Source organism: Bufo bufo, chromosome 6, assembly GCF_905171765.1.
Source record: "Bufo bufo chromosome 6, aBufBuf1.1, whole genome shotgun sequence".
Taxonomy (NCBI): Eukaryota; Metazoa; Chordata; class Amphibia; order Anura; family Bufonidae; genus Bufo; species Bufo bufo.
In genome coordinates, this window is record NC_053394.1 from 305,512,158 (window position 1) to 305,539,398 (window position 27,241).

General features: G+C 41.7%; 1 protein-coding gene across 1 annotated transcript in view; it reads left to right on the forward strand.

The window, feature by feature from the left end:
* Positions 1-27,241, forward strand: part of SRCIN1 (SRC kinase signaling inhibitor 1) — a 211,176-nt gene that overhangs the window by 180,198 nt on the left and 3,737 nt on the right. The window contains exons 10-20 of the mRNA XM_040437242.1: positions 4,549-4,724; positions 5,664-5,794; positions 6,854-7,001; positions 11,462-11,759; positions 13,532-13,772; positions 13,888-14,042; positions 14,324-14,476; positions 17,305-17,436; positions 19,546-19,626; positions 20,492-21,697; positions 24,921-25,064. Of these exons, the coding sequence (XP_040293176.1) occupies positions 4,549-4,724; positions 5,664-5,794; positions 6,854-7,001; positions 11,462-11,759; positions 13,532-13,772; positions 13,888-14,042; positions 14,324-14,476; positions 17,305-17,436; positions 19,546-19,626; positions 20,492-21,697; positions 24,921-25,064 (2,865 nt within the window). The remainder of the gene's footprint in view (positions 1-4,548; positions 4,725-5,663; positions 5,795-6,853; positions 7,002-11,461; positions 11,760-13,531; positions 13,773-13,887; positions 14,043-14,323; positions 14,477-17,304; positions 17,437-19,545; positions 19,627-20,491; positions 21,698-24,920; positions 25,065-27,241) is intronic.

Sequence of the window (27,241 nt, forward strand, 5' to 3'; positions counted from 1 at the left end):
GAACGAAAGTATTTGAACACCTGAGAAACAGCAATAATTCTGGATGTCAAATACCTGTTACTGTGCCTTTAAAAAGTCCACCTCTACTCCACTCATTAATCTAACTTAGTAGCACCTGTCTGAGCTCTTTAAAGACACCTGTCCACCCCACAGTCAGACGCCAACTACTACCATGGGCAAGACCAAAGAGCTGTTAAAAGACACCAGAGACAAAATTGTAGACCTCCACAAGGCTGGAAAGGGCTACGGGGCAATTGCCAAGCAGCTTGGTGAAAATTGATCAGATGTTAGAAAATGGAAGAGGCTAAAGACGACTGTCAGTCTCCCTCGGACTGGGGCTCCATGCAACATCTCACCTCATGGGGTATCGCTGATGCTAAGAAAGGTGAGGAATCAGCCCAGAACTACAAGGGAGGATCTGGTCAATGACATGAAGAGAGCTGGGACCACAGTTTCAAAGGTCACTGTCGGTAGAACACTACGCCGTCATGGTTTCAAATCATGCATTGCACGGAAGGTTCCCCTGCTCAAGTCATCACATGTCCAGGCCCGTCTGAAGTTTGCCAATGACCATCTGGATGATCCAGAGGAGGCATGGGAGAAAGTCATGTGGTCAGATGAGACCAAAGTAGAACTTTGTGGTCTAAACTTCACTCGTCGTGTTTGGAGGAAAAAGGATGAGTTGCATCCTAAGAACACCATCCTTACTGTGAAGCATGGGGGTGGTAACATCATGCTTTGGGGGTGCTTTTCTGCGAAGGGGACAGGACGACTGCACTGTATAAAGGAGAGGATGAATGGGGCCATTTATTGTGAGATTTTGAGCAACAACCTCCTTCCCTCAGTCAGAGCATTGAAGATGGGTCGTGGTTGGGTCTTCCAACATGACAACGACCCGAAGCACACAGCCAGGATAACCAAGGAGTGGCTCCGTAAGAAGCATATCAAGGTTCTGTAGTGGCCTAGCCAGTCTTCAGACCTAAATCCAATAAAACATCTTTGGAGGGAGCTGAAACTCTGTGTTGCTCAGCGACAGCCCCGAAACCTGACAGATCTAGAGGAGATCTGTGTGGAGGAGTGGGCCAAAATCCCTGTTGCAGTGTGTGCAAACCTGGTCAAGAACTACAGGAAACGTCTGACCTCTGTAATTGCAAACAAAGGCTTCTGTACCAAATATTAACACTGATTTTCTCAGGTGTTCAAATACTTATGTTCAGCATTGCAAGACAAATACATTTTTTAAAAATCATACAATGTGATTTCCTGATTTATTTTATTCTGTCTCTCAGAGTGGGAATACACCTACAATGTGAATTTCAGACCCCTCCATGATTTCTAAGTGGGAGAACTTGCAAACTCGCAGGGTGTTCAAATACTTCTGTTCCTCACTGTGTATATATATATATATATATATATATATATATAGTGCAGAAGGAAATTATATTGCATACTATAGTACTGTTTATTAGTGGAATCGCTGGGGCTGAGTATGATGGACTACATTGTATGCAGCGGAGGAACGGGTTAACAAGATCTCATTTCAGTGCACTCCTGGGGCCATTTTCACACGGTCAGTATTTGGTCAGTATTTTGCATTCGTATTTGTGAGCCAAAACCAGTTATAGTTTTTTCCTGTAATTTCCACTGCTGGCTTACAGATACTGAAGCAAAATATTGACCTTGTGAAAGTGGTCTGAAAAAATGTAAAAATTATACTGGAGAGCAGCGTTCTTTGCATTGACATAGTTAACCAATGGTGTGCAATGCTCCAGATATTTTTTTAATTTGTAGGATAACCCCTCAAGAGAAAGAAAGCATAAGGCCTATTGCACACGACCATATGGATTTTTCAGTGTTTTGCGGTCCGTTTTTCACGGATCCGTTGTTCCGTTTTTTGTTTCCCTTGTGTTTCCGTTTCGGTTCCGTTTTTCCGTATGGCATATACAGTATACAGTAATTACATAGATAAAATTGGGCTGGGCATAACATTTTCAATAGATGGTTCAGCAAAAAACGGAACGGAAACGGAAGACATACGGATGCATTTCCGTATGTGTTCCGTTTTTTTTGTGGACCCATTGACTTGAATGGAGTCACGGAACGTGATTTGCGGGCAATAATAGGACATGTTCTATGTTAAAACGGAACGGAAAAACGGAAATACGGAAACGGAATGCATACGGAGTACATTCAGTTTTTTTTACGAAACCATTGAAATGAATGGTTCCGTATACGGACCGTATACGGAACGCAAAAAACGGCCAGTAGACGGGAAAAAAAAACGGCCGTGTGCAGGAGGCCTTAGGCCTCTTTCACACGAGCATGTCGGGATAAGGTCCGGATGCGTTGCGGCAAACCCGCGCGAGTAGGTACCCAATTGCAGTCATTTTTTACTGCGATTGCGTTCCGTTGTTCAGTTTTTATCACGCGGTTGCAATGCGTTTTGCAAGCGCGTGATAAAAAACTGAATGTGGTACCCATTTATAAGGGAAAATAATAGCATTATGAATACAGAATGCATAGTACAATAGGGCTGGAGGAGTTAAAAAAAAAATAAAAAAATTATTTAACTCACCTTAATCCACTTGTTCGCGCAGCCGGCTTCTCTTCTGTCTTGTTCTGTGAGGAATAGGACCTTTGATGATGTCACTACGCTCATCACATGGTCCGTCATATGATCCATCACCATGTTATAAGGGAAAATAATAAAGATCGGGTCCCCATCCCGATCGTCTCCTAACAACCGTGCGTGAAAATCGCACCGCATCCGCACTTGCTTGCGGATGCTTGCGATTTTCACGCAGCCCCATTCACTTCTATGGGGCCTGCGTTGCGTGAAAAACGCACTAAATAGAGCTTGCTGCGATGAAAATCACCGCTCATGTGAACAGCCGGATTCAGTGCGGGTGCAATGCGTTCAACTCGCGCATTGCACCCACGCGGAAAACTCGCCCGTGTGAAAGGGGCCTTACAGTCAGCTTCTCCTACTCATACTTGTGAATCCACGCCTGGTTTTCACTTCAAAACTGCGCCAGAAAACCTGAACAAATTCTGATCTGAATGTGTGTGGACAGCCTAAGGCCCCTTTCACACGAGCAAATTTTCAGCGCGGGTTCGATGCATAAATGTGAACGCATAGCACCCGCACTGAATCCTGACCCATTCAATGTGTCTGTGTACGCATCATTTCTGCGTTGCGTAAGAATCGCAGCATGTCCTATATTCTGCGTTTTTCACGTAGCCCTGGCCCCATAGAAGTTAATGGGGCTTCAGTGAAAAAGGCATTGCATTTCCTAGTTCATGTGGATTTATTTTCTTGAACCAGTGGGTTGCTTTAAGATCAGCTCTGAATGTGTTTTCAGTGATGGTTTACGATGCCAGGACCCCCACACATCAGAGTAGATGTTTGTGTACGGGCCTGAACAGGCCCTGAGCCATCAGTTTAAAATCCCCTAAAAACCCTTTGAACCCCTTCCTGGCCGCTACAGTAGATGTACAAGAGAAGTCAGATCTTTAATGATCAAGCTTGCTTGCTCATGCAGCAGGCACCATAGCTACCGGGTTTCTGCAGTCAAGTAGGTTAATTATCACAGATATTACTGATCACAGTTATTTAACCCCTCAGATGCCATGGTAAAATGTGACAACTGCATCTGAGAGTGGGATGAGTCCTGAATGGCTGCCCCACGCAGCGATCGGGGGTGCTGTTCACTGTCTGAGATAGCATAGGTATCTGAAGAAACGCATGCTATTGCAGTTATAGTTCCCATGGAGCCCTACAGGTGGCAAGGCTCCATAGGAACATAGCAAATCTGCAGTGAATTTCAAAAGCAATTTATTGCAATGTAACAGAGAAGCAATCTGGCAATTGCTTCTTATAATCACCTAGAGTGACATTAAAAAAACAACAGGTTTTTTTTTTATATAAAAATTCAAATCACTCTTTTCCCCATAATTGAATGAAAAATAAATAATAAAAAATAGACATGGAAATGCCTTTAATGTTTGTTTTTATTATTTATTTTTACTCTAGGTGATTATAAGAAGCAATTATTAGATTGCCCGAACTATTAAAATATAAATGTATTTATCGCATACTGTGAACGCGAAAAAAATCAAAATGGACAATTTGCCATTTCTTTGTTGCTTCAATTCCCCCCAAAAATGTAATAAAAATGAATCAAAACTACAGATCACCCCAAAAAAAAGAGCCTCACACAGCTCTGTAGATACGGTAACTATAAAAAGTTATGGGGGTCAGAAAAGAAAATGGCAATAAAAAGGAAAAAATTATAATTTTCAAATGTTTTTATTTTTTTAATTATAAAAACAAGAAAAAAAACAAGCCCCCATACAGCTATGTTAATGGAAAAGTAAAAAAGTTTTGGATCTGAGACAGCAGGGAGTAAAAAACAGAAATGCAAAAATGTAAAATCCTTCAGAGCTTAAAAGATTAAATAAAAAAGAATTGAACCTCTAGAAGCTCTATCTTGAGAAATAATATTAGAATTTTTTTTAAATTGTTTATTTTATTTCTATGTACTTTAGCTGCAGAACCAGGAGACCATGCGTAGTATGTTGAAACGCACAGAGACTGAGATCAGTGTGAGGGTTACAGACACAGTGCGCAAACAAGAAGACCCACTACAGCGGCAAAGGGCTATGGTGGAGGAAGAAAGGCTGAAGTACCTGAACGAGGAGGAGCTGATAACCCAGCAGCTCAAGTGAGTACAGTGATCCCTCAAGATACAATGGCCTCAGGATACAATATTTTCAACATGCAATGGTCTTTTCTCAACCATCGTAAGTTGAAACCAGACTCAACATACAATATCTCAGACTCAGAGCCATCTAATCAAGGCCACTTCTTTGGTAAAGTAGCTGGATTAGTTGCTAGTTAGCAGCTATTCCAGACTGTTATATGTAAGGACTTGTTTTATCTGTCTTAGTTATCTGCTTATTACTCCTAAATCTTCATTTTCTCTTATCTTGGATGACATTTTGGGGCTTTGGAACCTATTACTCAACTTACAATGGTTTCAACATACAATGGTCCTCCTGGAACCAATAATATTGTATCTTGAGGGACCACTTTTCTTGAAAATACACACCGTCCACTGGCCAGATCATGACGTCCCTGCCAGTGTGGACTGGCCATAGACCCTACAGGGAAATTTCCTGGTGGGCCGATGCCCAAGGGTCCCATCTGACCCCTCCTCATGGCCGCCAGCCAGGTACATAACGATCTGATGCTCAGCATTAATTAGTGTAGCAGCATCAGGTACTTATGCACTCACCAGCAGCCGCAGTTGCCCTCCTGAATTTGACTGTATCACTGTCCTCAGTATCAGTATGGTGATAGGGCACTATTCAATGCTGCACTGTGTTATTTGGTTTTGCTGGGGGCGGTATTTTGTGCTGCTCTACGGTATTGCTGGCCCTGCCTACTTGTGTTGCCCTCCCTTCTGTCAATTTGGACTGGCGTCTACAACATGGGGCCACTTTTGTTTTTTGTTTTTTTCCAGTGCCACTTTATGTTCTCAGTCCACCCCTTGGACCCTGAAATAAGGGCTCATTGAGCTCCTGGATAAATGGAGACCTGTGGGCCTTATTCTATACAGGATTAATATTCATGATATTATTATTGATTTTTCTTCCTGCAGTGATTTGGAGAAATCAGTGGAAAAGATTAAGAAAGATCTTGCGCACAACCACCGCCTGATATCAGTACAGGAACTGGAGGAGAAGGCTGTAGTGCTTAAACAACTTGGAGAGACCCTAACCGAGCTGAAGGGTACGGAGCTGGGTATAATTCTGTACAAAATTCAGATAACAAAAATAACCCTATATATTTCTATGTCCTGGAGGCAGGAACAGCTAATTATGGACTGCAATGCCATTTGTTTTTGCATGTGTAACGAGATAGCAGTTGGCTTCACTTGCCTATGTAATGTAGATAGATGGCTGCCTGTGGTTTATTGACAGGTCCCAAAGGAACACTAGCTAAATTTGAAATTTCCCACCATCCTTTAAGCTAAAAAACAGACACAAAAATTATATCAATATCCGTGCCCACCATGGCAAGGTGACCTCAGTCCAGACGGGAACCTACTCTATACCTATCTCCATGCCATAAGGGCATCTAGTTGGTGGGCATAGATATTTATGATCAAAATTTATTTGCTAAGAACCTCATATTTTGTATTAGTTTATATATAGATTTTGCATTTAGTGCTTTGAGAGCGCTGTTCGATTTTTTTCACTCTTAGGCTAAGCAAATGTCCCACTAGCGTGACCTTTCCACATTTATTACAGATGGATCTTTGGAAAACCCTTTTAAAGAGAATCCGTCAGCAGTTTTGACCATGCTAAACTTCTGACACCACTAGGTAGAGGTAGGGGAGAGTAATGCAACCATACCTGTTATGGAGCTTTTCTCATCAGGAGTAGTGTGAATATGAATTTTTATCTAGCCAGACTCTGCTCCTGCAAGTGCCCAGGAGGTGACGCATCACTGTGAAGTGCTCTCTGCACTGAGCTGCTTTATAGCCCCCTCCCTTCTGCTCTGAGCAACTGCTGTAGCATCCAACTAGAAGATCAGTAGAGGAGAGGGGCTGTGAAGTAGCTCAGTGCAGAGAGCACTTTCCAGTAAAGCCGCACCCCGGGCACTTGCAGTAGCAATATCTGGCAGAATACAACTTCATATTCACATAACTCCTGATGAGAAAAGCTCCACAAAAGCTAGGTTTGTACTGTACTCCCATCAAAACTGCTGACAGACTCTCTTTAACATCTATTCACTCATTTAGTTTGTCAGGTACTGTTTTTGATTTGATCTTCTTCTAATCTGCAGCTCAGTTTCCCAGCTTGCAAAGTAAAATGCGAATAGTTTTGCGTGTGGAGGTGGAAGCAGTGAAGTTCCTGAAGGAGGAGCCACATCGCTTGGATGGGCTTCTGAAAAGATGCAAAATGGTCACAGACACACTGGCTCAGATACGCAAGTGAGTAATCTCAGTATGAACTATATACATATAAACTATCTTCCCACTGACCTCAGATGAAACACAGGTTCTTAAATATTCTTTCATTAACTGATCTTGTACTCTCTGCATCCTGGCAAGAGATAGTGATAGTGGCACCGAGGGAACAGGCAAACTTCTAGTCAATAATACAGTGAGATCAAAGCTGACAGAGCTCATGCAAATTCGTGAAACAGTCCAAAGGTCAGGGCAGGTGGTACTGGGTCAGAAAATAGGCAAAAGTTGGTACATTAGCAGACAAACAGATTATATCTCTTTACAAGCTTTAGGCTACTTTTACATTTGCGGCTGTGTGATCCGGCGGGCAGTTCCGCCGTCGGAACTGCCTGCCGGATCCGCCGATCTGCCGCTGACTAAAGGCATTTGTGAGACGGATCCGGATGCGGATCCGTCTCACAAATGCATTGCAAGGACGGATCCATCTTGTCATGCGGACAGACGGATCCATCTTTTTTCAAATTTTTACCGGTCTGCGCATGCGCAGGCCGGAAAAACGGATCCGGCATTCCGGTATTTTGAATGCCGGATCCGGCACTTATACATTCCTATGGGAAAAAATGCCGGATCCGGCATTCAGGCATGTCTTCAGTTTTTTTCGCCGGAGATAAAACCGTAGCATGCTACGGTTTTATCTTTTGCCTGACCAGTCAAAACGACTGAACTGAAGACATCCTGATGCATCCTGAACGGATTACTCTCCATTCAGAATGCATGGGGATATGCCTGATCAGTTCTTTTCCGGTATAGAGCCCCTGTGACGGAACTCTATGCCGGAAAAGAAAAACGCTAGTGTGAAAGTACCCTTAGTAGGCTAGAAAGCCCTAACAAGATCTGTAGAGACCAAATTTCTGAGGCAAGGAAGTAAGGTCAGTAGCACAGTTAGGCCTATTGCACACGACCGTATGGCTTTTTCAGTGTTTTGCTGTCCGTTTTTCACGGATCCGTTGTTCCGTTTTTTGTTTCCTTTGTGTTTCCGTTTCTGTTACGTTTTTCCGTATGGCATATACAGTATACAGTAATTACATAGATAAAATTGGGCTGGGCATAACATTTTCAATAGATGGTTCAGCAAAGAACGGAAACGGAAGACATACGGATGCATTTCCGTATGTGTTCCGTTTTTTTTTGCGGACCCATTGACTTGAATGGAGCCACGGAACGTGATTTGCGGGCAATAATAGGACATGTTCTATGTTTAAACGGAACGGAAATACGGAAACGGAATGCATACGGAATACATTCTGTTTTTTTTTGCGGAACCATTTAAATGAATGGTTCCGTATACGGACCATATACGGAACGCAAGAAAACGGCCAGTAAACGGGAAAAAAAAACGGCCGTGTGCAGGAGGCCTGATGAGCTCAGTAGTCAAGCAGCTGAGTATAGGATCAGAAAGGGAGTTAACCCCTGCAGTGCTGCAGGGAAAAGTATCTCACACACAAACAAACAAACAAACAAACAAACAGGAAGAGGCCTTAAAGCCAGTCTGGATGGCGGCGAGCACAAAGCACCACCATGACAAGGTGCTGAGTTTGTGGAAATATAGTTTTAGTTTTCTGTAGTTTGATTGAGTATTTTTATGTGAAAAACTGTTTAAATTCTGTCAGGACTGTTAGAGAGAGCCTAAGAGCCCTGTTCTTTTGCACCCTCATAGATGGATTGATATTGTATGACTTTGTGTACAGGGAGAGAGTCAGTGTGTAGGTTGGAGATATCTAAAAAACTCTGTCTCCCCCCTTCACATACAGTTGCAAGAAAAAGTATGTGAACCCTTTGGAATGATATGGATTTCTGCACAAATTGGTCATAAAATGTGATCTGATCTTCATCCAAGTCACAACAATAGACAATCACAGTCTGCTTAAACTAATAACACACAAAGAATTAAATGTTACCACGTTTTTATTGAACACACCATGTAAACATTCACAGTGCAGGTGGAAAAAGTATGTGAACCCTTGGATTTTAATAACTGGTTGAACCTCATTTGGCAGCAATAACTTCAACCAAACGTTTCCTGTAGTTGCAGATCAGACGTGCACAACGGTCAGGAGTAATTCTTGACCATTCCTCTTTACAGAACTGTTTCAGGTCAGCAATATTCTTTGGATGTCTGGTGTGAATCGTTTTCTTGAGGTCATGCCACAGCATCTCAATCAGGTTGAAGTCAGGACTCTGACTGGGCCACTCCAGAAGGCGTATTTTCTTCTGTTTAAGCCATTCTGTTGTTGATTTACTTCTATGCTTTGGGTCGTTGTCCTGTTGCAACACCCACCTTCTGTTGAGCTTCAGCTGGTGGACAGATGGCCTTAGGTTCTCCTGCAACATGTCTTGATAAACTTGGGAATTAATTTTTCCTTCGATGATAGCAATCCGTCCAGGCCCTGAGGCAGCAAAGTAGCCCCAAACCATGATGCCCCCACCACCATACTTCACAGTTGGGATGAGGTTTTGATGTTGGTGTGCTGTGCCTCTTTTTCTCCACACATAGTGTTGTGTGTTTCTTCCAAACAACTTTGGTTTCATCTGTCCACATAATATTTTGCCAGTACTGCTGTGGAACATCCAGGTGCTCTTGTGCAAACTGTAAATGTGCAGCAATGATTTTTTTGGACAGCAGTGGCTTCCTCGGTGGTATCCTCCCATGAAATCCATTCTTGTTTAGTGTTTTACGTATCGTAGATTCGCTAACAGGGATGTTAGCATATGCCAGAGACTTTTGTAAGTCTTTAGCTGACACTCTAGGATTCTTCTTCACCTCATTGAGCAGTCTGCGCTGTGCTCTTGCAGTCATCTTTACAGGACGGCCACTCCTAGGGAGAGTAGCAGCAGTGCTGAACTTTCTCCATTTATAGACAATTTGTCTTACCGTGGACTGATGAATAGCAAGGCTTTTGGAGATACTTTTATAACCCTTTCCAGCTTTATGCAAGTCAACAATTCTTAATCGTAGGTCTTCTGAGTGCTCTTTTGTGCGAGGCATCATTCCCATCAGGCAATGCTTCTTGTGAAAAGCAAACCCAGAACTGGTGTGTGTTTTTTATAGGGCAGGGCAGCTGTAACCAACACCTCCAATCTCATCTCATTGATTGGACTCCAGTTGGCTGACACCTCACTCCAACTAGCTCTTGGAGATGTCATCAGTCTAGGGGTTCACATACTTTTTCCACCTGCACTGTGAATGTTTACATGGTGTGTTCAATAAAAACATCGTAAGATTTAATTATTTGTGTGTTATTAGTTTAAGCAGACTGTGATTGTCTATTGTTGTGACTTAGATGAAGATCAGATCAAATTTTATGACCAATTTGTGCAGAAATCCATATAATTCCAAAGGGTTCACATACTTTTTCTTGCAACTGTATGCTGCCCTCAGATAGCATCGCTCTAGAGACCTTATAGATCCATTTTAATGATTTCATTAAAAGGATTGGCCCATCTCATACATTAGTGGCATATCGCTAGGATATGCCACCAATGCCTGATAGGTGCGGGTCCCAGAGGTCTACAATAGAGCCCGCAAAGTGGAGGAGTTGGACCGCGCATGCGCAGCCACCCTCCATTCATTTCTATGGTAGTGCTGAAAATAGGCGACAGTGCCACTTGAAATGAATGGGAAACCATATATAAGAATGGCAAGCGTGACCACCACTCCATTCACGTCTAAGGGGCTGATGGAAATAAACAAGCCAGTCTTCGGCTATTTTCGTTAGTCCGATAGAAATGAAAGAGTGGCTGCGAATGCGCGGTCTCCTTTCCTTAAGGCTACATGCACATGGCAGTGTTTTTTTGCAGCCTCCGTTCCGTTTTTTTTTGCGGATCGGATGATTTCCCATGCATTTCTATGGAGCCGTTAAAATTGCGGTGTAGTCAACCATTTCTTTTCCGCGTCCGCTGTCAGTGTTTCCCGTCCACAAAAAAAGGATTGCATGTCCTATTCTTGTCCGCAATAAACGTTTTGCGGACCCATTGAAGTCAAACGGAAGACATCTGTATGTCATCCGCATCCGTTTTTTTGCCGATGGTTGCTGTATACTGTATATTAAATTTCAAGAATTACAGCCTTCAGGTTTTTTTTGCGGACCTTAAAAAAAAAATGAAGACACACGGAAACACAACCTTCAAAATTTGCGTCAAATGGAACTGATGTAGATGTAAAAAAAACACGAACACGGATCCACTATTTGCATGAACAAGAACCCGCGCCTATCAGACATTGATGGCATATCCTAACGATTTTCCACAAATTTATGAGATGGGACAACCCCTTTAAGGCAGGTGGAGAGTTTATGAATAGAGATCTATTGTGAAGGCAGCTGCATATAATTTCCTGCAATTCATTCCATGTGCAAAGCTCTTTTAGGTTATTTTCTAAATACCCCTTTTTCTATGGTTTTAAGGTTTCCTTTTGTGTTCTCCAGGCAAGTAGATGCAGGTGTTTGGAACACTCCAGAGAACCTTCATAATCCCTCTCCCAAGCAAATGGCAACTGATGGAGAGTTTTCTAAAAACACAGATTTTGAGCTTCCCTGTAGCCCCCCAACAAACTTTGCACAGCTTAATGAGTCTCAGATACCCAACTGGGAACCTATCTGTCATACTGATGCTGCCTCTCATACTAGTACCCCAACCCGAGGGGAGATGGTGACCGTGAAGACTCAGACACTCCCAGAGACACAGAACAAGAAAGTGGGAGCAGAGAAATCGGTTTCGGTTGAGGTTAGTACCGTTGATGATATAGAAAGACAGCAATGATTTCAGAGATCAATTTTTCAATTTAGGACACGCTATGCAATGTATGAAACTTTCTGAAACAATAAGCAGATATGAGCATATACAGGACTGTGCAAAATGCAAAGTGAATGAACAAAAGAGAAATCTAAATCAGATTAATATATTGGGTGTGACCACCCTTCAACACAGCAGAGTCAGTTCTTCTAGGTACACTTGCACACAGTTTTTGAAGGAACTTGGCAGGGAGGTTGTTCCAGACATGTTGGAGAACTAACCACAGATCTTCTATGGATGAAGGCTTGCTCAACTCCTTCTGTCTCTTCATTAAATCACAGGGGCTCTTAATAATAGAGGAATGACAGCACACAGAGTTCTAAGAAAAGATGCTCTGGAATTATTTAATTATTTTTGTGGGAAATGCAAGTATTTACAAAGACATGTTAGTAGAGTTGGATTCCTCTTTATGGCCTTCCCTTTTTCGAACACACTTGGCATACCATGACTTATGACTTTCATTGACATTCAGTAAAATGTATCAGGATTTATGGTCTATAGGAGAATAAATAATGTGTCTGGATGAAATTCAGGAAAACACAGAGACTAAGAGAACACGTGATGTCCATGCAGATATAACCATGGGTGATATCAAATAAATTATCTCATCTTCTCAAGTCAGCAGTGATATCCTGCTGGACATCCCTAATTATTAAATGTTCAAATCAGAAAATATTACTTAAAGGGGTTGTCCGGGTTCAGAGCTGAACTCGGACATCCCTCCATTTTCACCCCGGCAGCCCCCGTGACTTGAGCATCGGAGCAGTTCATGCTCCGATGCTCTCCTTTGCCCTGCGCTAAATCGCGCAGGAGAAAGGCATTTTGCCAGTAAAATGGCTAGGGCAGCGGTAAAGCCCGCTCATCAGAGCCGGTGACATCACCGAACACACTGCCGGGCGGAAGCTTCCGCCCGGCAGTGTGTTATGATAAACAAAAGAGCCCGTGCCCTGCGCGATTTAGCGCAGGGCAAGGGAGCGCATCGGAGCACGAGATGCTCCGATGCTAGCCTCAGGGGGGGCTGCCTGGGAGAAAATAAGGGTATGTCCGGGTTCAGCTCTAAACCCGGACAACCCCTTTAAAAGGGGTTATCATTAAATGCATGACAGAACCAGCCCTGTACCTCTCAAGGATACAGAAATCTCCGCAATCATTGCTCCGATTGTTCTGCTAGATTTATATAATGGGGTGTGTCCATTCTGCTGCAGCTCTGGGGGCGTGTCATTTCTGCTGCAGCTTTCTTCCTGTTGCATCTCAGGAGGCAGTTGAAGGATGGAACTGAAAATGTGCGTCCACCTCAGCGAGGTGGACAGAGAAACGAGAAAATAAAAAACAGCAGGTGGCGCTATACAGATACATTTTACTGAATAACTCAGTGACTATGCAACATTTTTAATTGCATGCAATTCCAAAAATTTACAGATCCAGGTGCTGGTTTGAAAACTGCAGAATATTTGTCATGGGACAACCCCTTTAACAATGGATTTTTTAACAGTGTAATCATTATCAGTGCCAGACATAAAATGTCAGTTTTTGACCCGGCTTTTCTAACGTGAACAATGTACTGCTACAAAATAAAGATGCAATCTACATATGTAAGTGGCTGAACTGATATCTGAGAAGACCTGTAATGAGTATTGACCATTATCTTTGACCACCAGTCCGATATTACTTCTTTACATGAGTTCGCCCCTTTCTTTTTCTAGGCAGCTGAGCGAGACTGGGAGGAAAAACGTGCTGCACTGACACAGTACAGTGCCAAAGACATTAACCGCCTACTGGAAGAGACCCAGGCTGAGCTCATGAAGGCTATTCCAGACCTAGACTTTGCAGCCAAGCACAAACCTACTGGAAGTGCAGCATCTACCCCAGAGCACCGAGCCAGCAAACCACAGCAAGCACAAAAACTTAGCACCAAATTAGATCCCAATGGGAGAAGAGGCTCTGGTAAGGCTCTGGAATGCACATTACACGTGTGGCTGGCTGAAGAGATATGTATAACTGTATGAAGTGGTTGTGATATTGGCTCCTTATTTCCTGGCTTAAACGTATTTTCTTACAGATGAACTGACAGTCCCTAGATACAGGACTGAAAAGCCATCTAAGTCTCCTCCACCCCCGCCACCCCGTCGCAGCTTTCCATCCTCACATGGGATTACCACAACTCGAACTGGGGAGGTCATCGTCACCAGCAAGAAGGATTCCACTTTTATCAAGGTGAGAAAGGGAATGAACTACGCACAGCCTTGCAACACAATTTTCATATGAAACGAAAAGTTAGATTTTGGAAACTCTTGCATTGTCAGGAAAGTGTAATAGAAACCTAGAAGTTCGTCTTTTTACTTTAGGACATCTAAAAGAACTCCTAATAAAAGTGAACAGGAGGCGTGTTAGACTTGTTGGTGCTTAGGGCTCAGACTCTGTAATGTAGTGTGGAAAAGCTCTGCTACATTATATGGATGCATATTATCTAAACAACATTTTCCCCTATTCTCCAGAAGTCTGACTCTGAGGAACTGGAAAGCCAGAAACCTCAGGTGAAACTTCGTCGAACTGTGTCTGAAGTAGTTCGCCCAGCATCCACCCCCCCAATCATTGCCTCCGGCATCAAAGATGATGATGATGAAGATCGGATTATTGCAGAGCTAGAGGTGAGAATTGTATGACTGACAATCCTGTTTCTTTCCTACAGTATGTCCTCTAGCAAATTACATGCAATGTCTGTAGGACTCTTCTAGAACTTAATGAATTGGTTGCTGCTTGTTTTTCTACCATTAGGCGAGGGCAGGGCTGCTTCAGTTGCAACAGACCTGGTCAGATTTGTGATGGTTGTAAGGTGGCTTGCAACTGTCTATCCGATAGTTAAAGTTGAGGTTGTGGTAACACTGTCATGTCACTATGACTTTCAGCAGCATTGTGTCACTGTGGGGGCCTAGCTGAACATGTACTCCCAAAATCACGAGCGTTCCAGTTATTCTTGCATTTGAAATGTTCCTTAAAAAAAGTTACACAAAAACATTTAAAGGGTTTTTCACAATGCAGTCCCTGGAGCAATCAGCGGATAATCCCGACTCCTACTGTAAGCACTCCTGGAAAGTAGGGGAAACCATGGCCAGCCTTCTATGATGTCCATATGCTGTAATAAGACATGGGACCAGGGGTTATCTACAACCCACTAAATGTTAATTTGGGTGGAGATTATTATTTAAAGGTGATTATGTAGGATTGCCTTCTATTTTAAATTCCTCCGGGCATGTGTCCACCTTGTCCACGCGGAACGTTTATATGGAGGGACCAAAGATCACTGAAGACAGCAGTGGACCCATGGAGCCAAAACCAAGCATCAAGGAGCAGGTAAGCATGTTTCCCTCCACAGGTCTGGTGGCAGTGGATATAAAATAGAAGGCAATCCTGGACAACCCCCTTTAAGATTAACATTTTGCTATTCTAAGCATTAAATAGATAAAGCTCTGGTTTTAATATATTCACTCCAGATAAATTGATATTTAATGCTATTGAGAGATGTGAGAGATGCATCATATCTGGCATAAATATTAATCTCTCAACAGTAGCAGGAATGGTACATTAGAAATGGTACTTAGTTTTGGTCTGATGTCCATCTGTGGTGGGGTGAGCACATACATTCTACAGACTGCAGGACAATGCATTCTTCTTGATACAATCTGGTTTGGAGAACCACATCTGAGATTGTGGTTCCCCCGAGACCTGTACAACAAATATCTGGAATAGTGCTGTGTAATTGCTCTATTTTCACTGAGCAAAATGGTACAATGAAGAGCTCCAAAAATACCTGTGTACATGGTCTTTACAGTTTTAATGGCTTTAGTACAACTCCAATTGCAAAAAGGTTGGGACGATGTGTAAAATGTACATTAAAAAAACAGAATACAATGATTTACAAATCTCATAGACCTATATTTTATTTACAATAGAACATAAAATACGTATCAGATGTTGAAAGTGAGACATTTTACCATTTCATGAAAAAAGTAACTCATTTAGAACTTGATGGCAACAGTGCATCTCAAAAGGTTGGGACAGGGGCAGCAAAAGGCTGGAAAAGTAAGTGGTCCTAATAAAAAAACATCTGGAGGAGGAACTTGCTACTAAGTCTTAGGTCTTAGTTTAAAAAGAGCATGTTAGAGAGTCAGAGTCTCTCAGAAGCAAAGATGGGAAAATGCTCACTAATCTGCAAAAAGTTGTTGAAATTTTTCTGAATTTTTTTAAACGTAAAATTGGGAAGACTTTGATTATCTCACCATCTACAGTACATAATATCAAAAGATTCAGAGAATCTGGAGAAATCCATGTGTGCAAGGGACAAGGCACATCCCATATTGACTGTCGCCGACGGTGGTCTGCAGACTCAAGAGGTGAGGGACCATCCAGCTTGTTATCAGCGCACATTTCGAAGCATGCATCTCTGATGGTATGGGGCTTGCATTAGTGATGTAGACATTTTACACCACTATCTTTCCTGAACAGTATATAGAGGTTTTAGAACAACATATGCTCCATCCAGACAAGGTCTCTTTCAGGGAAGTCCTTGCATATTCCAGCAAGACAATGGTAAACCGCAAAACATTTTGCACATAAAACAAGACAAGACAAGAATGGGACAACATTCATTTCCCAAAACTCCAGCAATTGGTCTCCTCACTTCCCAGATGTTTATAGACTGTTGTTCAGTGAAGAGGGGATGCTACACAGTGGTAGACATGGCCCTGCCCCAGCTTTTTTTTTCCGCTGCCTTCTGGTTCTAAATGAGTAAATTTTTTTCATGAAATGGTAAAATGTCTCACGTGATCTATTGTGAATAAAATATGCAACTGTACCAGAAGTAAAAAATGGGGACAGTGAGGATTTTAATGACCTGAGTTTTTTTTTTTATAACATTAACTGTGTTTTAATGAATAATTAGGGACTAGTGATTTACTGTTAATCAATGACATCAGTACAATACATTCTATATAATCTTATTATATTTTCCTGCTAATTTTCCTTTTGGTCATAGTGTATATCAGCATTGTGTATAATACAATAGATAAATATATGTATGAAGTGCTGTATTGAAAACTTTGTGCTTTCTCCTTCGTGATTATTTTATTTCTCTTCTAACATTACTTTATCAGTTTGGATTGACCACTTGCATTGTATTCAAGGAAAGCCTGCCCATGTGGAGTAATAACAGTTGCATTGTGAATGAGTCATTTTAGACTTTTTTCTGTATTCTACACTTAGATATTGCATCTCATATAATGCAAATAAGTGGTCGGTATTTCTTATAAGTGCTGCTCTGAAAATTAACAACTTCATTTATGGTACAACAGATTTTATGAACCTTTATTCAGTAAGAGAAGAGCCCTTATGTGTTGTTTGCACTGTGATGTGTGTGATTGAGCACACAGGTTTGGTATTTGGTTTCTTTCTCCCATCCTATTGTATTTTGACTTCCCAGGTGTTTCAAAGAAGTTCTGGGTCCCTCTTTGTCCCTCAGTTCCATTCTGAGCACTCAACGGCATCCCATTCGGTGCCACGTCCATCACAACTGTGGTCCAATGAGGCCACCATAGAACATGAAGGATGGAAGGTAACAGCCTGTGTTCTGGGCACCTTGGCCCGGTGTGCTGTGCACTTCTCACCGTCTAATCCTTCACTTTATCTTCTCTTTGTGTCTTTTAACCAACTAATGCCTCACTCCCTCTTGCACTCACACCACTGACAGTGCCAAATTAGCCTACTAATGCAAGTCGAGCAGCCTGGCACTCATCTGCACCTCTCCAGAGCAGGCACGGGGAATCACGTGTTAACTGCATGTCTATAGCTCCTCATGGCAGCTTGCATATCTGATAACATCAGGCATGAACAAATCATTGCAAAGTTAAATCAGTATCTGCTCTGCTATATATATTTCTTTCATTTTTAAGAGAAAAGGGGAAATTTATCAAAATTGGTGCTAAAGAAAACTGGCTCAGCTGCCCATTGCAACCAGTCAGATTCCATGTTTCAGTTTTCAGAACTCTTTAGAAAATAAAAGGGTCAATCCAATTGGTTGCCGTGAGCAATCAAGCCATTTTCCTTAGCACCAGTTTTGATAAATTCCCCCATAGTGTTAAACCATTGGACAGTGTATGCAAGTGTCACTGTATTGTTAATGCGTTAATGCTGGAGAACCATGGTCTACTGTTACACTGGCAGATCGGGCTGCATAGCAAAGTTCCCATAGCAAATATGGGCCCATGTATAAAGACATGGTCACACTGCAGACAATATAAAGCAATATAGCATTGATCAGGTTCAGTCAAAGACTCAACAAAAACTGAATCCAATGACACGTGGTCAACATATTCTCTCATTGTAGCTATTTGCTTTCCCAGTCCACGTGATCTGGCTCTCATGAAGACGTCTTACACCATACAGAGCATGCTGCATGGACATCTTTGACGCCTCTCTCCAGCAGCACATCTCTCCCCGCAACATTAAAGTGTCAAATGTATCTACCCATAGCAATGAAAAGCATCCTGCACCCATAAAAAGGGCCTGTCAGCTGCCCTCTTAGAAAGACCTGCTATGTTCCTCCATAGACAGTGTGTGCCAGAGAGTCCCCTCATACATGATATGCCAAAAAGTGTAACACACCAATGCCCTTCTTCCAGTTATTACCTCCAAGGCTCCAATTGTTTGAGACTACTTTGATGTAGATTGAATTAGAATATATATATATACTGTAATATATTGCATGGGGAGACACTCTTTATTTTTATTTTCAGTTGTTGACCCATTCAGACTGATGTCCCTGTGCTATAAATGATCATTATAGTATCAAAGAGATACCAAGAGCACTTTACTGTGCTTGTGCCATGATATAAATAAATAAAGGTTACTTATGACCTATCAAAGAGTGGTTGTGTCACTAATGGGGCTTTATGCCCTTGTATTAATCAATTTCAGTATTCTGAGTTATTCACCTTTCTAGGCCTTTGTCCTCCACTATATACCCTAGCACTGTAAATGAACGTGTGGGATCTTTATACTTCATTGTGCTATAGCCATAGCACTTTATACTCATTTTTATGTTCTCCAAGTTTTTGGAAAGCTGAGTATTGCAAAATATACCATGAGGGTAAAGGTGTTGTAAGTATTGTAAGTATGTAGATAAGCGATGGTTAATACAACATTGTACTTCGTGAAAAGGATACATAGTATTTAGCATTGCATACATCCAGAGTGATTCCTCTACTGCCATGTTCCCTTCTTCAGTCATTTCTTTTGCAATCAATCCTCTACCACTTGCTTGATCTTTGTAAACTAACGAAGAACATGACAGACTCTTATGCAACTCCTTATGCAGCTTTCCTGACTTTTCCTCCATTCCCCATTGGACCTTATTCTTCTTTGGCATACATCTTGTTTCTTCTCCTTGTCTACTTGTTCAACGGTGGACATCAAAACTCTACAGCTTTCTGTAAGTCTTGAGACAATACAAGGATCTGCCACAAGGTTTTTACTGGCTCTTCATTTCTTCTGACTACAGAAAGATCTTCCTTCTTCTATCTTGCTTTGTGAAGCTACATTTATCTCCCTGTCCTTTCCACTTCGTCGGTTCTGTCAAGCAATAGGCAGTCTTCTTTTATGCACCTAATAAGAATGATGAGACCCAAGCTGATGAGTGCTGAATGTTCTCATCATGTCCTGCTAGGCTGGAAATTATTTTCCCAAAGATGACAGCTTAGAGGTTCCATCAGTAGAGTCCAGAGAGTCACTGTCTCCATATATCCAGGTAAGTGTCTGAACTGGAAGTCCTTCAAATAATGATCATTTTAAATAGCAAAATATAATTTTTTTTGTCTGCAAATCAGTCTGTATTATAGACATAATTTGAGTAATTTTATATTACCAACAAGTAACAAATAAACCCTGTTCTTGATACATGCTTGTTCCTAAACATACAAGCTTGAAGTAAATCATCCTATGGAATGCCTGTAATTTTACAAAATTGGCATGGCTTGGCCTATAGAGTTTTGATATCCTATTGCAGAAGCATCCTTTGATAGATCTACAATGTTCCTAAACTTTCCCTAGCCTGTTCTTTAGGTGTTCTATAGCTGAAACTGATTTATCCTTGATCAGTCTACAACCTTTAGTATCTTCTTAGAATCCTCTTAGACACAGTCAACTTTCAGTGATGTTTGGGAACCATATTTAACTAAGAGATGGTGGATAGGCATGGCAAACAGAGAAACAAGAAAACCTGAATTTGCAAATATTTGCATATGAATGTTAAAGTGTTGAACTTTGGTACTATCACATTGGCAACCTCGGGAAACTTCAGGCTATTAGTTGTTATCTGTGTTATTGATACTGTGGTTTAGAAAGTAGGTATTATACCACCTAAATTGGTCGTGGTTGGGGCTAAGGATATATCTGAATAGTGGCTCTATATAGTAGCCAGTGCATGTAGGCATAACTCCATTCTCCTATTGATAGCCACACAACTGGGGGTCACAAACCACATATGGCCCCCATGAGCCACTGGTTGGGGACCGCTGCCATGTTATCAACAGGACATGTCAGCTGCTATGTTTATTTCTTGATGAGTATTTAATTATGTATTCATAATCTACATTTCTCTGTCTTTCCTATAGGAATTATGTTACCCGTCTGTGGCCAATAGGAAATTCTCCCTTCCGCAGATTATTTTGACAGAGTGGACTTCCAATCCACCATCCCCTCCTGATGAAAATTCTAAGTTTACCTATAAAGTTAATTATGGCAATTCTGAAAATCTTGTTACAAGTGATGTCTTGGTGGAAAAAGTGACAGATTGGTCGTTCTTGGCTGTATCTAAAGACAACTCTGTTGTTGAAGACCTAGATAAGTCTGCAGAAGGATATGTGAAAGTTCAGGATAACTGTGTTAAACACAATGTCATCTCTCAGACCAATCTTACAAATGAAGAAGAGTCCAGCAAAAACACAAACCATGGTATTGTAGGCTTTATGATCAGAAATAATAGAATAGTCTCATTGTCTACAGAGGAGAAGAATACTTTGTTAGAAGAGGAACACTTCTGTGAAGAGTTAATAAGTGGCAGTTCTGTAGAAATATCCACAGATAATGCAAGTGCCCAACCAAAAAACAATCCTGTTCCGGTGGTATTTGATGAAGCACAAGATCCAAAGGATGTGAGGGCCAGCAAATTTGGGTTGAAAGAACACGGAGAACAGATAAACCAAATGGGAGATGTCAGAGATAGTACAGAGCAGAGATCTTCACCTAATGACTATGATATGCAGATAGAAATGGGCAGATGTGACATGCATTTTAACATACCAGAGCCAAAATTTCCTGTGCCAAAGCCCAGGCATTTACAAGCAAAAGCACCAAAGGCTCAAACAGTCAAGATCCCAGATGTTTCTCAACAGAACATGGAAGTGTCTCATATTCAGCCAGATGGAAATTCCAGACTTAGAGTTATTGATGTTGGAAAAATGTTCACTGCTACCAATGAAAGCAGTCCTTCCCATGTTGATGAGGACAATGTGACTGGCAATCAAGAGGATTGGAAGAGCATGGACATTTGCAAAAACACCTACAAACGACTGGATAGTCTGGAGGAGAGCATTCGAGAACTTGAGCTAACAATTAATGCAATTGGTGTCTGTTCATCTACCATAGATGTCCCACAGGAGCATCACCTCCATGCTGAGATGGACTCAAAGCAAGAACAAGAGAGTTTATCTAGTCACCTGAACGGGGGAGCCACTAACGTAAAATCTCTGGAAGGAATGGACAGCCCCTTCCCTCATAAAACGAAGCCACCTTTACTACCAAAGCCTCAGCTCTCAAAGGTGTTGCTTTAGCTTCTTCATTTTCTTAACAGTCTGCCCTGACATTTTCAACTACACAAACAGATTTGTGCCTGTCTTTTTATAATGATGTGCATAATGTAATTTATAGCATGTTTGTCCTTTTTCCATAAACTGCAATATATAACTTTAAGCTCCCCATACACTTACTATATAGCTGTTGGACAGAGGCATAGGGAAATAAACCTCTGCCAGACACCTCTGGAAGTCACTTATCTTCTGGGTGAACAAAGGGTTATGCATTTTAAAGTCTGACATCACACAATCTTCTTTCCACAAACATCTGTAGTTAGGGGAAGGTTAGAACACCTTCATGGATATTAAATTGTTGGCAGTTTTGGGTTCAGTCAACATATATCTAATGTACAGTATATGACCACATTTACTTGTTTAGACAGTAGATAAGAATGTTGTTTTTTCTTTAAAAGTTTACTGCATGGAAAATATTAATATGCAATGAATAGGGTATTTCCAATGTAAACATGCAAGAATATTGTTCGTTTTTTATAAAGGTGTATTCCCATCCGCAGGATATGACATAAAAGTACAATATATGTGGTCCCACCTCTGGGACCAGCATCTGCCTCAAGAATGGGCCTCGTTTGGCAGCTGCAGTGTATGGAGTGGTGGCCACGAATACACGGATCTCTCTATTCACTTCTGTGGGAGTTCAGCGGAGCAACTGCACTCGGCTGTTCTTTGAACTCTTATAGAAGTTTGACGAGAGAACCGGGTATGGGGTGAGAAAAGCAAAAAAATGACACTGGAGCAGTTATAAAATTGATATAGTTAGAAAAAATCTGAAGTAATGCTCACCATTATTTTAATTGATGGGAAAACTCCTTTAAATGGATGACTTTCTTATATTGCATCCTCAGGACAACACTCTCTCTTTATGAAGCAGACTGATATGCATTACAGTGAAAGCTCTTTGAGACGACCAACCACAATTGCCTTTTAAAAATGATCTCCTAGAGGGGTGGACTTCTTTGAGAAGGTGGCTAGTAGTATATGATAGAACTAAAATCTAATCTAATCTAAATCTGAGTACTCAATCTAACAGGGAGTACTCAGAAATCCGAGTTCCATTTAGCATACATGTCTCAAAAATGTACGACTTTGTAATCAGATTTAATGTTTACCATTATTTTGTAACATAGCCTAAGGAGGGGGAAGTTGATGCTCCACACACCCTGCTCCAAATTGCCTGCTTCCCTTCATACAGTTATAGAGTTAAAGGGTCACTGTGTTTTCCAAAAACTTTTGATATGTCATAGAGACATATCAAAAGTTTTTATCAGTGGGGTGTTAGACTGCTGATACCCCACACCAATCACTAGAACAAGGAGAGAGAAGCGCTCACATAGCACACTGTCTCACTCACTGCAGAGGGTGGAATTGAGATGGGCCCATGGACATTCTATTGAGCTTGTCTTCTGCTGCGAGATATGAGAGCATTTCTCTCTCCTCGTTAGGGTGGCCAGACGTCCGGCTTTAGGCCAGACAGTCCAGTTTCCTGGCACCCTGTCCTCCATCCGGAGTAGGTCCTGGACGGACGCAGGGGTGCCTTCCTTTGCTGTGGGTCCACGCTGCAGCCACAAAGTGACTGACTGAGGCTTTCTCTCACTCCAGTCAGTCACTAGAGCAGGCTGACATGTCAATCTGTGAGGATGAAAGCAGCACTTTGGGTATTCCAGACTTTTTTTTTCTTTTGCTGGGCACCATTACTTGGAGTGGGGGATGTGGCTTAGTGGGCTTTGGTCATGGGCTAGAATTTCCCCCCTTTCTGGGGTGAAGCAAGTGGCCACCTCCTCGTTCTGGGGTTCGGTGTGGGTCTCAACACTCAAATCCCCACCAATAAAAAGTTTTGATATGTCTCTGTGACCTATCACACTTTTTTGAAAACTCTGTGCCCTTTTTAGTATAACATTTCTGAGGCTGCTAGTAAATGCTTCATGCACACGACCATATTTTTCATCCATTTTCTATCTGCATTCTTTGCGGCTTGCAGGCTTACCGATTCATTTCTATGGGGCCATACACACATCGGTGGCTTTTACGGATCTGTGTGGCCATTCCGCAAATTATAGAACATGTTCTATTCTTGTGCTTATTGTGGGTGAAGTCGAAGGTAGCCTTTTATATTGATTGGAGTTATAAAAAATACAGAATGCACATGGAAGGTATCCGTATTTTGCAGATCCGTTATTTCCAGACTGAAATATGGACACGGCCATGTGCATGAAGTCTTAGGGGACTTAGTGTCTACATAGTAGGTATATACAGCTACTATTGAACTTAATGGGAGCTGTAAAAATCTCTATGCATTGGGCTTCCACTAGTGACAGCTATATGTATATACCAGGACTGTGGAAACAGAAGACGCACCACTCACTCACCATGGGTCGTCCCATAGCAGTTGCTTGGTCTGTCTCTGTGGCACCACATTGCCTTAAAAGCGGAAACTCCAAGGTAAAGCCTATGTAATTCGATTTCCGCCCCCCATGTGTTCATTTTAAATTTGCCATATGCTTTGCACTGGTCTACAAAGTCGATAAATTTGTTGATGCCCAGAGAATTTGATATAGGTTAATTTTAGGCCTCATTCCATCAATGGCTGGTTACATTTGGACCCGATGGGCTACCATGCACAATACGAATTTGTCTTCTAATTTTTACACTTAACCATCATTCCTGAATGTGTGCACTGGGAATAAGTTTGGCGAGTGTTCACTCACTGAGAAAGACTTTCACAGGTGTGACCCCATTGTTCAGTACATCACATCTCTCTGTGACATGCTTGTCCTGTAGGAAGTAGATAAGTAACAGGAAACTGTAGAGTTCCTCCCTGATCTTGTCAGTGTGCTATGAATGTGGCGTTCACACCTGCATCTGCTGGCACTATCAGTGTCCTGACATAGCTTTTGAAGCACGGACTGAGATGGCAAAGTGTCACGCACGGAGCAGTGCAACAAAAACAAAAAAGTCATGGACATGTTTTGCATGCGATATGGTGCAGCCATTTTATTCAGGTTGTTATAGAACTTAACATAGACAAATGGTAAATTTTTGAATTGGGCACTCATGGGTCATGAAGCATTTTGTAAAGGGTTCTTTTATGTCATCAAATGACATTGGATCGTTCTAGGTTCACACTATGAGAGGCTGCTTCTCTGTGTTGACATTTTTGCCTTTTTATTTTCAGAGTGGGGGTATGTCAATTCCACCGATGAAGATGGTAAATCCAGTAGGTTCACGGCTAAAGAGCATTCAGCAAAGCGGTGGAGACAAGAGCAACAAACACTCCAAACAAAGGATGGAATACATGAGGATCCAGGGCCACCAGCAGGTAGTTTATCTCTAGAGAAGATGTGAGCACAAGGTTAGCACACACTGGCTCCCCTCTCATGTCTCATCCCAATCCTGCATCAGTCTGTGTGTTAAACCTGGTCACCAGGGCCATCCTGAGATCAGCACCATCTGTGTAATGTAAAGAAAGCTGTTGAGTTTTTGGCATCCTCTCACCCTGTCTGCCCCTTGGTAACACCTACCTGAGGGCTGAGCTGTAGAGCTATAACCTTACTTGACTATTAGGCCCTTTTGGACCAGACACTTTTTGGCAATTTTGCACACTTGGTAGTTTAATGACATGAAATGTATCTATTGGGCTACCAAAATATTTTTTGCTCCATTCTTTTTTCCTGTAGGTTTTTTTTAAATTCCCTATAATTTTTCCCCCCTTTTATTCAAGATAAACTGTACAAAAAGTAGGAAATACTCATTATTTTTACATTTGTAAATGGACCCCAAAATAAAGTATCAAATGTTTTGGTCATTTGGGTGAACAAGGTGGTTACAGTGACTGTTTAGGTTAGCGTTTTTTTTGCGGGTTGGCACTGTTTATTCCCTTTCTTTGGATTTTAATTGTATATATGTTTTTTATACTTATGTTTGCATTTGATGTGTCCCCCAAGAGGTTATTCACACTTTATTTCTTTCTTTATTTTTCCATTTGGAGCCCCTTGTCTCTGGCAGAGCCTGTCTGGATTTTCTAAGACCTAGCAGCTCTGCCACTTTGGAGGCAGCCATCCAGCAGAGTTAGCATTGCTGCCTCCTCTGTACATTACTTAGTGCTCTTCAGACTTCACAAGAGAAGACATGGTTATAAATTGCTTCTACTAAGAGTCTCTAAGAGCTAGGGGCCCAAACTGCTTCTGCTAGATCTCAGGAGCTTTAAAGCAGAGATGTCAAAAGATGCTTCTGCAGACTCAGGACCTGCATCGCCTACCATCAAAACATGGTGGGCGGTCATTATGGGGTTAAGCACTTAGGCTAGGACTACGCGGCAACACTGGTTGCAGCCAGGATTGCAGAGTAGAGGTGATGCCACAGAAATGAATGGAATCGCAAAAAATTCAACAGCGTTGGATTTTTTGCTACTCGTGTTGCAATCCCATTCACTTCTGTGGCATCACCACTACTCTGCGATCCTGGCTGCAATTGCTGTCATGTGACCCGTGTCGCCCTAGCCTTGTTCACTACAGGATTCATTATCCAAGGGTGTAAATTAAAAGGAGCCTGTCACCATGAAAATGCTAAATAATTTGCAGGCAGCATATTATAGAGCAGGAGGAGCTGAGCAGAGTGATATATAGTTTTATGGGAAAAGATTCAGTATAATGTGTACTTTATTCATTTAAATTCCTGCTCATTCTGAGCTTTGAAGTCAAGGAGGAGGTCCTATCAGTGATTGACAGCTATCTGTGTATACACACTCATAGAGGGCAGGCTGTCAATCACTGATAGGACCGCCTCTGATAGGACAATACTGAATTGTTTCCAAAAAACTATATATCAATCTGCTCAGCTCCTCCTGCCCTGCAGCTCAGATACTATGTTCAACGTGACGGGTTCCCTTTAAGAAAATAAGAGTAATCTATTGCTGGTATTCCCTATGATATAACTGATGCTTAGAACGTTGCAGTGTGCCATTCCTGGTGCTCCCCCTTGAAGTGTATGAAAAAATTGACACCTGGGTGTCCCTACATACTCTGCCACTGTGAGTACTGATTGGATGTGTTCAATGTCTTTTTTTGAGACTTGCCCCATTGAAAATGGAATTCACCCAGTTGTTAATTTATTATTCATTTCTAGGATAAAGAATAAAGGAACAGAATCAGAATTTTTAGTTCGTGGAGGATACAGGTTTTTATCAGAAAAAATATGTCAGTAGATCGGGTCTGCTTTTTACAGACAAATGATACATTCATATTTTTTATTATAATTGTAGGAACCAACAACCTCATGAAATAGATATGTAAACTATTTTAATGCGTCCAGTTAAAGGCATAGTGGTTCAGGCCACACAATGGCTGCCTGCACTGTGTACCTTACCAAGTCTCACATTTTCTTTATACGGGTTATTTCTTGTGTGACTACCTGTGTTGTGTTTGTATTATTTCTGTTATTCCGTCTACCATTTAGGCTACTTTCACACTCGCATTTTGGGCAGATCCGTCATGGTCC